Source organism: Aphidius gifuensis, linkage group LG3, assembly GCF_014905175.1.
Source record: "Aphidius gifuensis isolate YNYX2018 linkage group LG3, ASM1490517v1, whole genome shotgun sequence".
Taxonomy (NCBI): domain Eukaryota; kingdom Metazoa; phylum Arthropoda; class Insecta; order Hymenoptera; family Braconidae; genus Aphidius; species Aphidius gifuensis.
Genome location: NC_057790.1, coordinates 2,449,917 through 2,469,327, shown reverse-complemented (window position 1 = coordinate 2,469,327; position 19,411 = coordinate 2,449,917). Strand labels below are relative to the sequence as shown.

Below are 19,411 nucleotides of genomic sequence, written 5' to 3'. Positions count from 1 at the left end.
AATTATTATCCTCTATTGTATATACAATACATTTTTTTCTACTACAATTATTATTTTTCAGACTAAAACAAAACTTCAATATATATTGTAATCATTTTTTTATTTTGTTTTTCACAATACTATTTTTTTTTTTTTCATTCTTTTTGTAATTATTTTATGGACAATAAAATATTATTTCCTGTTTCTTGGGCTTTCCAATTTTACATGAGGTCATACTTTGAGTTTAAAGTAAATTTACTTTGCTCTTGTTTCATCTTAACTTTTACGTACATAAATGGGTAAAACCCAAGACGTCTGAGATTATAAAAATGGGCAACTTAAAAACTTGACAATAAAAATAAAACAGTTATATTATTTTTATGTCTTTTTATCTATCAACAAATACGTCATTGATGACATAATGTATGCCGATGAAATACTATCGTTAACTGATAAATTATTAATTCATTTTAATTTAATACTTTACAATTTATGGATAAAAATTTTTTAAATAATAACAGGACAACTTTGAGTGCGTCATTTTTAGGTACATAATTTTTTTTCTAAATTGATATTTATACAAATATTTACATGTATCATTGAATTAGTTGAAATTAAAATAAAATTATACGAAAGGAAAATCTCATGTATATATTTGAGCAAAGGACAACGTTATAAAATTACGTAAATAAAAGATATAAAATTTAATTAATAAAATCAAAAGAAAAAAATAAAACTTGAGAATATAATATTATTATTCTCACCAGAATATTATTAACAATGTTCGTGTCAACAATTATCAACAGGCACATGCATTACTGATTCATCATTAACATCAACTTTTTTGGTACTATCAGTCTTCCATATATTTAAATCTTCACCTCTTTTTATTTTTCTGGTTATTGTAAATATTGCCATTACTGTAAATAGCACTGCAAGTACAACAAAGTAACCAGAATAAACAACAAACTGAAATAAAAAATAAAATTAATATTGTAATTTAACCAAAAGCTATATAAATAGAAAATTAATATTCCTTACTTGTTTTCTAATTTCTAATTTAAATACTCTTCCACTTGTTACAATATAAGTCAACAAACTTTGCATCGCCAATGACATTGTAATATTAACACCAAAAACAAGTCCATAATTATCGTCAGATATTTTTTTAGCAATTTCAAAACTATAAAAACAAATTAAATAAATATTATTCTTCATGTGTGACAATATAACATGCAATTTTAAAATTAATTTTACCTTGCAACTGTAATTATTGTATGATAGATAACACCAAATACAATATACAAACTATATAAAATCCAAATATTGAAATTATTTGATATAACAAATAAAATAAATGCTTCAACAAATGTAAATATAGCAATAAATGCTTCACCCAAAAAACTCCAATTTAATTTCAACAGTCCAATTAAAAATACAGTTGCTGCTCCTGTAAAGATAACAAAAAAAAAAATCTTTTTTACAACATTGCAAAATTATTTTTTCTATTTATAAAATAGCAGAGTTTTTATTACGTAACACTAATAGGAAAAACAAATAAAATAATTTTAAATTATTCCTTGTTTCTTTTAATTGGAAAAAAAAAATAAATTTTAAATTATTCTTTGTCTCTTGAAAAATTATATTTTTAATGCTAAACAATTTACGATTGTTATTATTGTAAGCTAAATGAGATAAAAAAAGAAAAAAGTTAACTGGAAAGTTCAAATAATAATTTACCAATAATTGAGTAAATAGCTTCAACTGCACCATTATAAATTTTTTGATTATCTTCAACAGCAGTTTGCCAAACAGGCTGACTGTAGCTCACAATTTGTAAATATCCACATGATGCAGCTGCCCACCAAATTGACCATTTTAAAACATGTAAATTTGTGTAAGCTTTTAAAAAATCTTTCCATAATAAAAAATATGCTCTTTGTAATTTTTTAATGAAAGGTTTATCATTCGTCTTGTTGCAATCATTTGCATCAATTTTATTGAAAGATATTTGAGTTGATGAATTTTCAAGGTTAAAATTTGCCTCAACTGTTATTGATTTTGGATTAAAATATGCTGATTGTTTTACAGATGGTAAAAAGAATGATACAATTGTTGCAAAAACTTGACCTGTAATGAAAAATAAAACAGTTAAAATAGTCATAGCAAAATTAGCTGGACACAAAAAAGATGGATAAATTCTAAATACATCTTGTGGTTTATTTGAATTTAAAATTTTCATAAATATTTGATAAAAACCTCCAATTGTTAGATAATTAAGTTGATGATAGTTGAGTAGATTAAATGATACAAATCCTTGTGAACATGTACCAGCAAAAAATTTTCCAAATAAAAATGCTGAACGTGTATAGCTCGATACTTTTTGATAATGTTCTTTGTCAACTTTTGCATAAATATATGTGTAATATGCAAGCTCAGTTGATAAATATAAACCATAATTAAATTCAACAAGTTTCATGGCAAATAATGATTGACAAAATGTCAACATGGTAAATGTAACAATACCAGATAGTCCACATAATATTATTATTGGTTTATAACAAAGTAAATCTGTTATTAAAAACATAAATACAAGTGTTGCAAGATAGCTGTATGTTCCAATTGGATATATTTCTTCAGTTACCTAGAATAAATAATAAATTTATTAATAATAATTTATAGCTATATATTATTTAATAATACTCACTTCAACAATGGTGAAGTTTTTATATCCAGTTAGATAATCAGTGACAAATGGTTCACCTGGACGAAATTCTTTTAAAAATCCAAACATACAAAGTATCAGTGATATTTTAATCCAATTCATTTTTCCAAAAATATGACACTCCATTGTTGATCAATAAGCTCTGAAACAATATTCATTATTAGTTTTATCATCAAATATAATTTTGAGTAACTATTTTTTTTCACTGGTTAAAAATAAAATGATTATTTTGTGTTTTTAATTAAAAATATAAATAAAAGACAAAATAAGTAGTTGATGAATATAAATTATACCAAGTAGTGTGATTAATTAAATTTTTTTGTAATAAAAAATATAAAAATTACCTTTGTTAAATTATTTGTTCACTTGTTATCTAAATTCAGTTTTATGTGATAAACAAAAGCTGCTTTTGTTATCAATTTTATTGATAACGAAGGTGTAACAGCTGATCATCCTGCAATACATATGATTACACAAAATTAGTTTTCTTTTTTTTTTTTATCAATGCAACTACTACCACGCCACCTGGATTAGAATATAGAATAGAAAGAGAAAGATGAACACAATCATCATCATCAACATCATCATTTTATATTATTTCCGGCTCAAGAAATTATCACGTGCGTTTATTAATACGTCAATTGAAAATAAATAATATTTTCATGCCAAATATTTATCCATTAATAAATTAAATTAAATAATTTATGTATAATTTTTATAATTAATTTAAAAGCAATAATAAACAATTGTATAAAAAATGATGACAATCTTTTCAATATACATGATTTATTAAATTATTACAGTCATTATATGAGAATACACCATTTATACATATACAATATATTTCATTACTATCTATATTTTTAGTTATTTTTTTATATATTTTCGTTTACCATTTATTTATTTTACACTCAATTAATGACCCTTTTATTTCTTATTATTTTTCACTTGTTACTATCAGACATATATACTTTTATTATATTTTTAATTCAGACAAAATAAATTGTTTGAATTCGAAAATTAAAAACAAAACCAATTAAAAATTAATCGAAATATTCACATTGTGCAACTATTTTTTATGTACTATCATTGTTATCGTTGTTAAAATATTTTCTAATTATCAATTCTGTATATTTATTAATCCATAAATTATTATTCAGGGAAACATTGATTGTTAGTATTTGAAATATATTTGCAATAGCTGCAAATTATTCAAAATAATACTTTCTAAAGCCTTATTTTCTTTTTTTGTAAATCATTAATTTGGCTTATCTATTTATATACTTGTAGCAATTATTTTTTTTTAAATCTTTCATATTCGTTATTTCAAGGTAACACAGTAATAATTCAGTGACATGATTATTTGAAAAAAATATTTTAAAATCCATTTGCATATTATTTATTTTTGTGTCAATATTGTACGACACAATGAGACAGCTATGTAATTTACAATCAGAGATTCAAATCATTGAAATGTAAATTAACAAAAAATTATGGTTAAAGTGTTGAAGATTAATTTAATTAATTTTCTTTTCTTTTTTTTAAGCAATGAAGACACTGTACCATCATTCATCATTCATATAAAATATTCACACATTTGTTTCTAATTTTTTTTTAATTTAATTGGTTTTTTTTTTCATTTCTTTGTTAATTTTATTTATAATTTTATTACTGTTTATGATGAACTTGAACAATTTTGATTTTTAATTTACAAATAATATGGGTATATCAATTTTTATCATTTTATTTATCTATACTCTCTTTTAAATTTATAATTCGACATGCCCTCATTGATTAGTATTTTATTTTCATGCATTTTAAATTATTTCATTTTTCAAAAAATTATAATTACATTAAATAATAATTTTTTTCGAAATTTTAAATACATAACTTTGGCAAGTCATTATTTATCATTTTACAATTTTTTTTGTTTTTATTTATTTTGCTGTTTTAAAAACAATATTTATGCGATAAAAAATATGACTTGAATATATATATACAATTAATGCGATTAAATGCCAACGATCCTAGTATTTTGTTAAAAATTTTTTTCTTAATTTTAACTGTGACGAAATATAATTGCGAAAATTGTAAAAATTGTGCAACTCAATTGTGTTTTTTTTTTTTGTTTGTATTATTGTATTTTAAATTATTTAAATTAAAAAATTATTTGGTTGTTATTGAATAAAATATTTGTTATCTTTTCTTTTTTCTTTTTTTTCATGCGTTGAATTATTATTTTACAGATTTGTTTATTAATATTATTATAACTATTATTATTTAATATTCTTATGTTTTTATTATTCGTTTTTACTATTGTACTTTGAGTACTCGATACAACTGATTCAATTGACTATAATTTTGAGTATCTTGTTGCGTTAAATATAAATAAACATGTTGACTATTTGAAAAAAAAAAAAGCATGTAGTGTTTTTCGAATAAACATCGCAAGAGATAAATTAAAAAAATTATTTTCTCTGTTTATGAATATTTTTTATTTCTTTTTTTGTACCAAGTTGTTAAATGCTGTTGACTATTTAAATTTTTGCAAGCAATATCAATTCCTAAAAAATCGGTATATTCTCAATTATTTATTTAAAAAAAAAAAGAAAAAATTCCTCTCCATTTTAAAAATCAATTGTTAGCAAATAAAATATTAGTCTTATTATTTTTTTTTTATGATTAATCACGTGATGTTAAAAATCAATTTGTTTAAAAATTAAAATCCGCCTTTATATATTTTTTTTTTCATCTCCATTTAATTCAGTTAATCAATAAAATAATATTATCCTCACTCGTGCCAGCACGTTAGTGCAAATATCGTAAAGAAATAAAATTAAAAAAAAAAAAAAAACACATCAATATTAGTGCAACCAGTAATTAAAAGAAAAAAAAAAAGCAAATGTACAAGAAAAAGAATGAAAAAATAAAAATATTATACAGATAATATATCAGAAAATTTGTAAAAAATTCTGTTTCAAATATACCAATGTGTAGCAGTTTTTTTTTGCAATTTACTTATGAGTTAATTCAAACACACAAAACAAATTAATCTCTGTACCAATATTAAGGTTTTTTCTTTTTGAGTTGTTGTCGACATTGAGGGGAACGACTCAGAGAGCACATATTATTATTTTTTTGTTTATTTTGTATTCAATAAATGACGCAGTATTTTAATATTTTGGACGTTTGCATATTAAACCAAATTCTTTGGAGAAAGGTGCACGGTCAGGCATCTGTCTCTCCCTTGAGCCTAAGACGAGCAAAATCTTCAAATATGATATCATCATCACCATTATCATCCTCTCTATAAAAATATAAATATATTCTTATTTGTTTCTTATATTTATTTAAAAATACTTGTTAATAATTAAATAATAATTACCCATCTAATTGAATAAGATTTGTATCAAGTGAATTATCACCATCTGCAGTTTTATGAGTTGGACTTGGTCTAGCTGTTGGTACTGGTGTTTCTTCTTCTGGTTTTGGATGCATCAAAATAAATGGCAATTCTGCAGCTAAATCTCTGTTGAAAATATTAAAAAATATTCTATTTTAATTTTTTTATTTTTTAATTCAAAAGTATGTAGACAATGTTTATATAAATACAAACATTGTATAAAGTTTTTATTGATATATAAATAAAAGTTATTCAACAAAGAGCATTGTTTTATTTTGGAATTTTAAAAACACTCACCCTCCAAGTGCCCCAAGGCAAAGTTTTACTTTGACTTTGTACTGGACAATAATACCCAAGTTTTCACGTTGTGATGGATCAGCAACTCTGTTTTACAATGATATTAATAAATTATTATTATTATTCAAAATAAATTTAATATTGTAGCATTATATTTAACATCATAATGTTGAAAATGTAAATTAAATTCCATGCAAATAAATATTATAATCAAATTATCTAGTAAATTAGTTTTAAATATTTTGTAGTTTTAAATTACATAATTTTATTATTACTGATAATTTGTTTATAAATGTTAATGAAAAATTGAAATATTATTGGAAAATAAGAGCAATAGAAACATGCAACAAGCAACATCAATTTGTTATTCAATAAAACATGCAAAAATTTATTTTTTTTTCTTTCCAATTCATTTTTAATGAATCGAAATAAAAAAAAAAGATTAATTTATAGTCCTTTTTTTTTATACGAAGTGTTTTTAAGAAGATTATTTTTCAGTGTATTGAAAAAATATAAACAACACTTGTTTCTGTGTGTAAAAAAAAAAAAAAAGATTCATTAAAAAAATATGAATAATACAAAAAAAAATATATAAAATTTTTTTTTTACCAAAAAAAAGGTTTTTTCGTTTTTTGATAATGTCGTGTCATTTTTTATGATAATTTTTGATAAAAAAAAAAAAAGTTTGAAATAGAAAGCATTCAAAGCAGTATAGTAATATTGTAATATTTATATTCTTTTCGATCGACTGTGAGGTGAAATATTTTCTATATCGAATACAACTCAAAGCGACAGATTGAAAAGAAATAAAAAATTTTTTTATCATCCCAAATACGCTTGGTTCAAGACTATAAGCGGATTTAGTTATTACCGCATAAATGAAAAAAAAATAGTACGCAGTAAAAATTTTAATTTTAAATATATAAAATAAAATTTGTTTAAAAACAAATTTAAATATTCAGGATATTTGAATTGATGGATTTTTAATGATTTTAACAAAACAACTGTGAATTTTTTTTTTATCATTGACGCAAAGTGTTGAGTGAAATATAAAAAAAAAAAAAATTCCAACATCAATTAACGGATATCCTGATAATCTAGGAGCGCGATGTTGATAATAAACAAAAAAGATTAAAAATAATTCTAATATTGAATGAAAAAACAGAAAAAAAATGATAAAAAAATTAAATAAATAAACTAATTAATTGATTTGATATAGTGTTTTAATTTTCACTTTGGCTTTGTGATAAAAATAATAATATTGAGATTGTAAAAAACAAAAAAAAAAAAAGAAATTTAATATATATTGTCGCGTTAACAGAGAAAAATAATTTTAATTAAAAAGTTTATTGTTCAAGGATTGAGTGAATAATAAAACAAATAAAAAAAAAAGAATAGAGATGAGCTTACAGGGTGCTGGAGGCTAAATTGGTGTCTTCATGTTTGAGCTGGCCATCAAGGGCAAGGGCCCATTTATCTTTGTTGTTGGCAAGAAGTGGCGTCAGTGAAAATACTTTGCTCAGCGTGAAACCAGGACCAACTGAGCACCGCTCTCTGACAAAAAACAGGACAATATTTATTGTCACAGAGCTTTTTTTTTTAAGTATAACCGTTTTTTAGTTTTTTTTTTTTATTAAATTCAATTTTAAAAATTGCTATAATTTATCTTTCCTTGAATTTCATGAATTAAGTTATTTAGTCTTTTTTTTTTTAGGGTACTGTGTTACAAAGTAAGCTGAGGAAAAAAAAACAAGAAAGACATAAACCTGCTTTACGAAATCAATAATGCTCTACATTTTGAGCTCTAAAATTATTGTTTTATGTCATAAATTATGTGTTTTTTTTTTTCAACTTTATTTTAGCTAGTAAAATTGTCGAGTAAGTTGTCTTTGTAAAAAATTTTACTATCGCAATTCCTTACTAAATATAATTTTAATTAATTTTTTTTTTTTCATTTTATTTTTTACCATCCATTTTCATATTATATTTTCAATGCATAATTTCTGCATTTGTCGAGAGAGAGATAGAGAGGAATAAATTGTGAGAAAACCAATGTCGGTCGAGATGAAATAAACTTTTGAACCATAAAAAAAATTAAATTAAATGAAAAACAAATAATTTTGCTAAACAGAAAATTAACAAAAATAAAAAATTAATGATAAAAGTAATAAAATTATTTGTTTGTGTAAATGTGTATTTTTTTTATATGGAAAAAAAAAATGAAAACTTAATTTCAATTGCAATTTCATAACGTTACCAAAGACATTTTTTTTGCAAATAGAAAATTCAAAAGAATATTATATAAAAAAAAAAAAAAAAGTATATAAAGTTTGTTTGTTCGAGGTTCAAGCTTGGATATAAATTTGGAAAAAAAAAATTATTCAATCAAAAATTATTAAAATTATAATAATTAAATAACTGCTTAACTGGATCATTGACACTGAAAATATAAAAAAGATAAACAGACACAAAGATACCACTATCACCAATTAAAAAAAAAAAAAAAACCCACAACACAAAAGTAGTAATAACAAAAGAACAAAGGCAAAATAAAAAAAAAAACCACAAATAATATTAAAAAAGTTTTAAAGAACAAACTGAAACGAGCATTCCATCCACCAACAAAAATTTGTTCTGCAACGTTTCTCATTAATTTACTTTTCATTATTTGTTATAATTATTATGAAAAAAAAAATTAAGCAGAGACTGTAAACTGGCTATTTTGAAATTAATTAATCAATTTAAAGCAAAATGCTTTGAAAATTTGATATCAAAGCCATATGAAACTTTTAATCATTATTAACAATATTATCGATACCATAAACGATCAACTAACGAGGTAACAAAAACTTTTAAAACAATAACTAAATTACATCATAAAAAATAAAAAAACTTGACTTTCTTTAAATTTTGTTAATTTATTTTTAATTTACTTTGTGTATAAAGTGAAATATTGATAGCCAATTTAATCAGTCTCAGTAATAAACGTTGCTAAACATTTTTCCCCACGTTTTAATTAATTTTTTTTTTTTGCTCTACGAAATCTCACATGGTACTAGATGCTAAATTGGTGTCCTCGTGTTTAAGTTGACCATCTAATGCAAGACCACGTTTATCCTTGTTGTCAGCAAGTGATGGTTTAAGTGAAAAAACCTTGCTCAATGTGAATCCTGGCGCTACCCCTATACTGCCGGGTTTAATCATTTTTTTTACATTTTTTTTTCTACAAAGAAAAGAAAAAAAAAAGCAAAAAAAAAAAAGAAAAAAAAATATCCCTACTATTTTTTATAAACCATAATTTAATTAAATATATTTAGTTTTTTTTTTTAAATTTAATTTTTCATCAAGTATCACACGATATTTAAGATCAATTTAATTATGTAGAGATAATTTAATAATTAAACTTGGGAAAAAAAAAGAAAAAGAAAAAAATCAATTGATTTGTATATTATTAAATTAGAGTGTTGAAAATGATGGGGGATGTTAATTTAAACTGATGATTTTTAATAAATGACGTCATATATAAAAAAAAGAAAAAAAATTATAGTCGGGGAGAACAAATTTAAAGGTCAAATGTTTGGTTGATACTAATATAATGTCACATACGGAAGTTGGACGGAAAGTATAATGAAGATATTAATCGTCATGAAAATATGTTGTATATATATATATATTTTTTTTTTTTATCGTTATATGTTGAAAGTGTCCGTCTGTCTGTAACGAGACAGCCGGAAATTACTATTTTTATAGATGCTATAAAACCATGAATATTTTGGGGATATTGCTTTGTAATCAGCATATTTTTTTTTGCCTTTTCTAACGTTAAATAATGTAAAAAATTATTTGAAAATAATAAATTAAAAACCCCTAAAATAATCAACTAATTAAAACATTCATTTGTAAATTAAATTTTGTTGTTTTTCATTAAAAAAATAAATAAATAATAATTGAAAAATCTATTGGGATAATTATTATTAATCTAAATTATTGATGAATTTTTGTGATAAAAAAATATTGTACTTACTCGCTTTCAACTTCAGCAACTGTACATTTATATTGAGCCGTTGAAAATAGACATATATCAGCAAATTGTCTGACTGAAACTTTGATTTTTTTAACTGTTCTATTACTGTTATTTGCTATGTGAACATTAACTGCAATATTTTCACCATGATGATAAAGTTCTTTGTCCAATGATGCTTCAAGATGTAATTTATTTGGTGACATCATAAATTCTTTACTAACTTCGACAGATGGTTGTTCACCTTGTCTTGATGGAGCATACATAATTTTTCTGATTGCCAGTCTAACTGAATTTCTAAGACAATAAATAATAAATTAAATAATTAAATAATTTTAACAGCATTGGTAAATAAAATTATAATATAAAATAATTTACCTTTTATGTGGTTTATCATCTTGTGTTTCACCAACAAATGCTTTAAGCTCATAATCAACACCACAAGGTTTACCAGTATCACCAGGTGCTGGTTGTAATGTAACTGATGCAGGACAATGTGGTGGAAGTTCAAAATAAAATGGAAATGCATTACTACCCAATTTTTTAACAAGTCTTTCTTGTAATCTTGTTAATTCTCTTGGTGGTTGTGAACCAGGTAAAACTGGATATATTTGTTCAGCAGCTAGATATAAATCTTTTCTAAATGTTAAACCAAGTACATCTAAATCTTCTCTACCATATCTAAATGCAGCAAGAACATGACCAAATACTTTACGATCTTTAACATAATCAGGATCTATTAAAACAACACCATCTGTAAAATTATAATAGCCAAATTATTACAAATTAAATTAATTATTACAATAAAAAATATATTGTTATTTAATTTATTAACATATAGCTTTTTAACACTTACCAATTGGATCAACGTGTGTTATGTGATCAACAAAATCTCTTTTTCCTAAATAAACTGTTATTTTACCATTTGGACTTGATTTTTTAAAGACCCTTGTTGCTTGTCGTTTACTGACACTGTCAACGGCATCCATATTGATGCTTTTATTATTAAAACCTTCACCTAACTCATTAGCATCATCTGAATCATATGAAAAATCTGATATTGAACTCTCAGACTGTAACAAATAAATTAAATCAAAATTAACCCAAAAAATAAATTCATTTTTAAAGAATAAAAAAAAAAAATTATCATTATAACAATGATAGTAAAAAAATAGGGAGGATTCCAATGAAAAATTATGTCAAGTTTTTATCGTTTAGTGCGGGAGTCATTTTAATCGTTGATCAGAGAACATGGCTCATTGGGGATACAAGTTTTAAATGTAGAACGTGACAAGCAATTAAACCGGACGTCGTCAACGTGTTGCATACATATTATACAACTATAAAAAAAAAAAAAGAAATATAAAAATTAATGAAAAAGATAATTTTAAAAATTATTTGAATGAAAAATTAAAAGATTTAATATTTTAAATATTAAAAACATCAGATTAAATTATACATTAATAGTTACTATTTTTAAAAACATGTTTTTCTTTTTTTAAAAGAAATAAAAAAAATAACTATTAAAATTTTATTGATGATGGGTGTGTAATCAAGGTCGTTGTAAATTGTCATTAAACTAATTTACATATTGACATTATTCATAATCTTCAGCATAACCAGTGCGTAGTTTGGTCCAATTTTCAATCAATAATAATTGTATACAATATACTGCGCAATATTAAATTGCAATATAATAAACAACTGAAAAATTATTACCTCTTGCATTGTGAAATCCATTCACAATAGATATATTATAACAAATTATAACAATAATTTAATTCAACTAGTATTAATGACAAACAAATCTAACGAAAATTAAAATTTAATTTAAAACAATGTGATTAATATATAATAACATGATTTGTTGTCTTTTTTTTTTTTTTGCTTTGTTATTAAAAAAAATAAAAAAATCAATGAGTCGTTACAGACAGATTGTCAAGCATAAACTGATGGACAAATAAAATCAAGTTTTATGTACGTCTGTCAATTCCAGAGACCCGGTGCTAGTCTCCATAATTCTCATTGAGATTAAATATGTATATAGATGTATATATGTTTTATAATATTGCCGAGTGTATCTGTCTATTGGCTTGTATAATATCAAACTCTCTTCACACATTGTTCATCTATATACATATATTAATATCGTGCGCGGCATATCCACAGGGAATTATTGTACAATTCGAGTGGTAATAACATCGTCACAATTTTCATCATTATAATAATAATAAAAAAAAATACTTGTGATGATGGAAGATGTAGAGAAATAAAGGTCAATAGGACTACAATATTTCTTAAATGAATTTTCATCTCTATAAAAAACATATATGGTAATTGTGATATATCAGTTGAAGTAAATTCATTTTTATTATTATTTTATTTGAAAGTTCAATCTTTGTTTTATGTACGAGAATAAAATATCAATTTTAAATGAGTTTATATAGATTTTTTTTTTATTTTTGATTTCTTCGATGTATGGAATTATTAATTTTTCATGTGAGTTATTTTTTAACGAGATGAAATTATTATCACTTGAAGAGAAAAAATAATTAATCGATAATATATTTTAAATGATTATTTGATAATAATAATTTTTTTTTTTATATCAAGTTAAGTGTAATAAAAATAATCAAGTGGATTTTTGATATTGTCAATTATTTTTGTTGCTTTTGTGTTTTAATTTTATTTTTGATAATGTGTTTTTCTATGGATAAATTTAATAAACAATTGTCAAAATAATCTTGAATTTTTTATATTTTTTTTTTAACATTCAAGTGGTGGTAGTAACGGTATATATATTTTATATTTTTTGCATATTCAATGTATGCTCCTACTGTATATGCGAAGCACATGCGTTCAATTCTATCGATTTGCCTTATCTACACACACTCAATGTGGAACACAAGTACCCTACTACAAAAGCCATTTTGCCTCCAATGAAAACACTCATATATGTATAAAAAAATATATATATTTGCAATAAAAAAGAAAATAAAAAAGCAAAAAAAAAGTATAAAAAAATTGTATTTTTAAAAATAATACATTGATTATTAAATATTATTTATAACTTCTAATGACAAACAAGAAAATTAATATTATTTATAATAATTAATAATCATAGTTATTTTATTACTTTATAAAAAAAAAAAAAACAAACTTGATATGATAAATTTCATTTTAATATATATTTTTTTCTATAAATAAATTAATTTCAAAGTTAAAAATTATACTGAAAAGTGAATTAGTATATTTGAAAATCGTTCATTCATAAATAAAACTTTGTTTGCTCTAGAAACTATGATCCTTTGCCATTTTCTGATAAGAAATATTTCGGAGAAAAATATACTCTATCAACTTTGTATGTATGATTGAATAAAGTATGAAAAAAAAAACTTTAAAAATTTTTTATATAATAAATCAAACAAAAAAAAATATAAAAAATAGTTTGTTTAGATTATAAAAACTTAAAATGTTTGTATTACATATCTAAAATTAGATTTATTTATATTTATTTTTATGAAAATCAATGGATAAAAAAAAAAAATTTATAAATAAAAATGGAAAAATATATGTAACAAACATTTTTTTGTGAAACGTAATAAGTGAAGTCGTGTAAAAACTATTACCATAATGCCATCAACGATCATAGAAGCAATATTATAATTTTCATATAAAACACACACCTTGAGTTGAGTCATCAGACCGATCATCGATGCGTACAGGAAGTCGATACATTTGTATCTACCGGAAATACGTGAGGAGTAGTGTAACAAATAAAAAAAAAAATTGAAAATACAAATAAATAAATAAGCATTACGCACGAGTTACAAAAGCAGATGAATAAAATAAATAAATAAATAATAATTAATTTATAAATTATAATAAATAATATTTTTTATAGAAAAATAAATTTTAAAAATAATGAAAAAACCTTTTGCTGTACTTGAAAAATTTATAAAGGATCATTTGTAATTGAAAACGTTAAATTAATACTAAAAAAATTTTATTGATTTTCCTTTTTTTTGTATTTTTAAATTAAATTTTCGATAAAAGCAAAAATTTTAAGTGACTCACTTTGATGTCTGTGTACATGCAAGCTCAAAAAATAGTTGAAAAGTATTTTCTCCACGTAATATTTCATTTTTTTTATGATACAAAAATACATGTGACTTTTTTATTTGAAAACAAAAAAATATATTTAATGCATGTGCATTTACAGGAGTTTTAAAAGTATGTCGTATGTGACATAGAAATAAAAAAAAAAAAAATCCAAGTGTGCATATAAAATATATGTAGGGAGTAGTAATTTTAAAAAGGGGAGAAGAAAAAAATAAATAAATTAAAAAAAAAAAAAAAAACACTTGTGGGTAATTTGCAATGTTGTATTAAAACCCTGTGGTTTTCATTCAACACGATATATATTTTTATATGACTTCAATATAAATTTGCAGTCTAGACTTAAAATAATATGAAAAATATATTTATCAAATTTTATTATCTACAAAAAACAGTAAATAAATAAGCAAAAATTCTGACTAAATAAAAACAGTAAATAAATAAAATACTAGCCAATTTTTGTTCTAAATTTAGATAGCAATAGTTTAGCTAAACTATGACGCATGTATTAATCACAATCCTAGGAGAACATGAATAACGTGTAAAAAAAATAAAGTCAATTTACGATGAGAAAGAAGACTATAAAGAATAGAAAAAAAAAAAAAAAAAAAGACATCTAAACGATAATTACAAATACGTAAATATATCCTGAAAATTTGTCAGTTTAAAAAGTTTTCTCATTTCCTATAGCCAAGTTTTAATTTATATACTCTGTCGATTTTCATTGTATAATATTTACACTGTTAAAATTAACAACTTGTTTCAATAATTCTCATTTGCATTGTTTTTAATTAATTAAAATTATTTTTCCATGATATTGTTGAACACCAACAGTCAATTTAAAATATAAATTATTATTCGTTTTGTGTAATCTTTTGTGTAGCGAATAAAAAGCAGGATAACAAAAAAGGAAAAAAAAAAATAGAACAACTTCTATGTACACACATAACAATATATCAAGGGAAAAAAAAAAAAAAAGCTGAAAGATATTTTAGCTTTTTTTATTGTCAAAGAGAAAATTGTCAAAGTTACTTGATGTGAATGTCAAATGGCAATTTTAAGGTGTGATATCAAAAGTATCACTTTGAACATTATTTTTTTTTGTCTATTTATTTAAAAAAAATATTTTTAACTCGAGTTTAACTTTAATTTGTTATAATTTTTTTTAGAAAATATTTATGGCAGTTAATTGAGGCAATTAAATCAACTGATTAGCTACATTATCTTGATACAGGTGTACTAGATAATTATAATTTTATACAACCAACATTTATCATTTTAAACATACATTTATATAATTTTATTTTATCAACTAATCGACTTATTCAAGTGGTAAAATATCACAACGAGATAACGCTATTATTTAAATATACAAAAATAAAAAAAAATAAAAATTAGCTTGATTGATTTCTAGGTGAAACATTGTAAATATGTATGTCTGAATTTGTATTTACCATAAAATTAAACAAAGTATAGAATTACCAAAAATAAAAATAAACAAAAATGAGCAAAATTTTTTGATATCCATGATATTTAACTGGTCTAAAAAATAAATGAAAAAAAATAAATAAAAAGAAGGAATACATATATATTTACAGGATTTTTTTTAGTGGAATGAGAGAGAAAAGAGCTTGAGGCTCGTGAGAAGGGCCTGAAACGACCAAAAGAATCCCACGGTACCCAGGCATTTTCCCATGGATCTCGAGCAACCGGTTCCGAAAACATAGGCATCTCTAATACCTCAACGGTGTGTATATTATTGTATATTAAAAATAAAAAAAATAAAATAAAATTTATATATGAAAAGATGGGCCATTCACCTTGCGCAATTCGACATTTCCTAAACCATTATATACCCATTATTTTTCCCTAAATCCCATGAGGATTTTCTTCTGATAATCTCACACAATTTTCTTATTTTTTTATTCTCTCTATTTTATTTTTTTTTTCATAAAAACTTTGACTTTTATATATACTAAATTTACATATATTGCAAAATGTTTTTATTTAAATTAAACAAATAATAATTTATCATTATGTAAATTATTATTTTTTAAAGTAAACAATGAAATTATTATTTTATTTATTTGAATTTGCATATTTAGTAAGTTTGACAATTATGTATTATTTTTTTTTTAACTTCAATGCAATTTTAACAACAAAAAAGAAAAACAAGTGTATTATTTTGTTGTATTTTTTATACGTCATTTTGTGTAGTTGTATAAACGGCATTGTTTGTATGGCAATTGTGCATTCCCTTCATTCTATAAAGAGAGTAATTCAACAGAAAAAAAAAAGAATAAAAAAAATGCAGTGTCTATTTTTGAAAAGTTTAATATAATTATTTAACAAATTAATAGTTTTTTTGATAAATTGAAATTAATACACTTTGCCAGATGATAAACAATAATACATTTATTTTTATTTTTTATTGTAATTGACGTGACAAGAGTATTTACTCAAGATCGGAGTAAAAAAGAGAGAAAAAAAAAAGGAAAAAAAATCAACTCACCCAGGTGTGTTGTTGTCTCGAATGTGGCCAAACTTTTGATTAAAATAAACAATTAATATTTGTCACAATAAATAAAATAACCACGTTAATTATCATCACACAATAACACATAAATTAAAACTCGTATATTATTTATTTGCTTATTACAATGTTTATTGGATTAAAATGTATGCTTGCCATAGATTATTACAGTGGTCAGAAACACACAGTGAGCTACAATCTTGTGTTAATTTTTTTTCTTTTTTTTTTTCTGTGCTCGATTCAATACCTAAGCGCCTCTAAGGTTGACAAAAGAAACTACCACTAAAAAAAAAAAAATCATACTCACTAGCGTCATCATAGTTATCCATCACAAACTAAAATAGTTCCGAAAAATAATATATTTCCAGGGATGACACTACTTTCCACATAGAAAAAAAAAATAATAATAACAAAAAAAAAAAAACAACAATTGTTGAGAGACAAAAAAACCCATCATCTAATTATTTTTATTAAACAGTACTTTGGCTATTAACGGGTTAATTAACATTTTTATTTAATTGAAAAATGTGGAAAATTTTTTATTAAAAATATGAAATATTTTTTATAGATTAAAAGTAAATTCCTGTAATATCGAATCTCATAATAACACGTCATTTCTAGGGAATAAACAATAAATATTTAGTTTATTTTCTCTCTGACTTTGTCTGACAAGGACATTTGTTTTGACTTTTGACAGTTAAATTTAATATAATATCAAAGTGATACACACAATTAATGATAATTATTTATCATTAAAATAATAATTATCTATATCCATGTAGTAAATAATCAAGTCAGTAAGTTTTTTAATAACAAAATATACATGTAAATTATTATATTATGATTATTATGTTATTCAAGTAGGCGTTGCATTATTATTATGTTATTATTTTTTGTTGTGTACGTGTTTAGTAATAAAAAATATAGTTATTAAATGATTGTTAAATTTTTTAGATGGCTGACAATAAGTTAAATGAATTTGAGGTAAACACAAAGCCTTGTTGTACAATGGAAGAGAGAACAGAATATTTTATAAAATTAGAAAAATGGTTACAAGAAGCACATGCATGGCAAAGTGTTGCTGCAATGTTTCCTTATTATTTAATGTCTGGACAAATTTATCAGCAACAAAATGGTACTAGTTATTAATTGCTTATTAATAAACAAAATTATTTTATTTGTTTATTCTACTTTAAGGTGCTCCATTTGTATCACAAATTCAACATGCAGGAATAACTCCAATGTCAAATGGGCAATCAGTTCCAACACCAGAAGGTATCACAAAATATAATATTAGAATATCATTAAATTAATAATAAATTCATATTATTGATTGATTTAAAAAAGCAGGGATTATTTAAATTATTTTTAACAACTATTAGTCTATTGATAAACAGATAATATTATTTTTAAGGAATTGAATATCGCATACCACCAATATGGAAGAGATTTGTAGCTGAATTCATTGATTCAGTTATGTTGTTTATATTGAAATTAATATTAACATTATTTATACTCGATGTCATGTCAGCAATGTGAGTATATACTAATAAAAAACATCAATAAAATAATGACGATACTAATTCACATAATAATATTTAGGGACCTGGAGCCTTATAAATTGGATTTATTGGAAACAAGTCTTCGTATTGTTGATTATCGAATGGCAATGGAAGTTGCATCAAAAATACTCATATGGGATTTAGTACACAGATTGGGTGTTTGTATATTTGAGGTATATATAAAAAAAACAACCATTAATATACACAATAATTAATTAATTATATATTTAAGAAAAATAATAATTATTAAATGACGATAGGCTGTTTGGATACAAAATGGTACACATGGACGTATTGGTGGTGCAACACCTGGTAAAATAATTATGGGTTTACGAGTTGTACAATGTCGTAGTATAACACCAGTTGATGTACAAGATAATACAACAATTGTTAGAGTATCACCTGGTACTGATTTGGGACTTCCTTTAGCACTTGGACGATCACTTGTTAAAAGTCTTATTATGACACTATTATTTCCAATGTGTTTTTCATTATTTTCATTTCGTTTTAATCGCACGGGATATGATCTTGCTTGTCATTCAATTGTTGTTGAAGATCCATACAGAAATCAACAACAACAACAACAACAACAACAACAACAACAACAACAACAACAGCGTCAGTAAAATAAAATACCAAATAAATTAAACTTGTAAAAATTATAATATATATTAAAATAAATAATAAAAATGTATAAAAAATTGTCGTGATATGTACATATATAAAATGATAAAATACAATTGATTTATTTGAATCTATTTTTAAATTAATG

General features: G+C 23.1%; 3 protein-coding genes across 6 annotated transcripts; 1 reads left to right on the top strand and 2 right to left on the bottom strand.

Annotated features, from left to right (window-relative positions):
* Window positions 1-102: 102 nt before the first annotated feature.
* On the bottom strand, window positions 103-3,263 carry LOC122851399 (thiamine transporter 1-like). The gene is made up of 8 exons (XM_044150584.1): window positions 3,230-3,263; window positions 3,049-3,158; window positions 2,687-2,846; window positions 2,239-2,623; window positions 1,720-2,109; window positions 1,237-1,429; window positions 1,021-1,162; window positions 103-948 (listed from the first exon to the last, which is right to left on the bottom strand). Exons 3-8 carry the CDS (start codon window positions 2,828-2,830, stop codon window positions 769-771), a joined length of 1,434 nt encoding a protein of 477 aa, XP_044006519.1. The 5' UTR covers window positions 2,831-2,846; window positions 3,049-3,158; window positions 3,230-3,263; the 3' UTR covers window positions 103-768.
* A 2,165-nt stretch (window positions 3,264-5,428) lies between these two features.
* On the bottom strand, window positions 5,429-12,377 carry LOC122851397 (beta-arrestin-1). Of its 3 annotated transcripts, none has more exons than XM_044150578.1 (8): window positions 12,145-12,377; window positions 11,282-11,498; window positions 10,804-11,179; window positions 10,429-10,722; window positions 9,454-9,627; window positions 6,405-6,491; window positions 6,090-6,233; window positions 5,429-6,011 (listed from the first exon to the last, which is right to left on the bottom strand). In XM_044150578.1, exons 1-8 carry the CDS (start codon window positions 12,163-12,165, stop codon window positions 5,933-5,935), a joined length of 1,392 nt encoding a protein of 463 aa, XP_044006513.1. In that variant the 5' UTR covers window positions 12,166-12,377; the 3' UTR covers window positions 5,429-5,932. The 3 variants fall into 3 exon arrangements, with proteins under 3 accessions (XP_044006513.1, XP_044006515.1, XP_044006514.1); XM_044150580.1 differs by having other exon boundaries at window positions 9,454-9,591; XM_044150579.1 differs by lacking the exon at window positions 9,454-9,627 and adding an exon at window positions 7,815-7,958.
* Window positions 12,378-17,490: 5,113 nt separating this feature from the next.
* On the top strand, window positions 17,491-19,398 carry LOC122851398 (protein FAM8A1). 2 transcript variants are annotated; one of them, XM_044150583.1, is made up of 6 exons: window positions 17,491-17,870; window positions 18,032-18,212; window positions 18,275-18,352; window positions 18,492-18,612; window positions 18,680-18,812; window positions 18,900-19,397. In XM_044150583.1, exons 2-6 carry the CDS (start codon window positions 18,032-18,034, stop codon window positions 19,263-19,265), a joined length of 879 nt encoding a protein of 292 aa, XP_044006518.1. In that variant the 5' UTR covers window positions 17,491-17,870; the 3' UTR covers window positions 19,266-19,397. The 2 variants fall into 2 exon arrangements, with proteins under 2 accessions (XP_044006518.1, XP_044006517.1); XM_044150582.1 differs by having other exon boundaries at window positions 17,492-17,874; window positions 18,900-19,398.
* The last annotated feature ends 13 nt before the right edge of the window (window positions 19,399-19,411 follow it).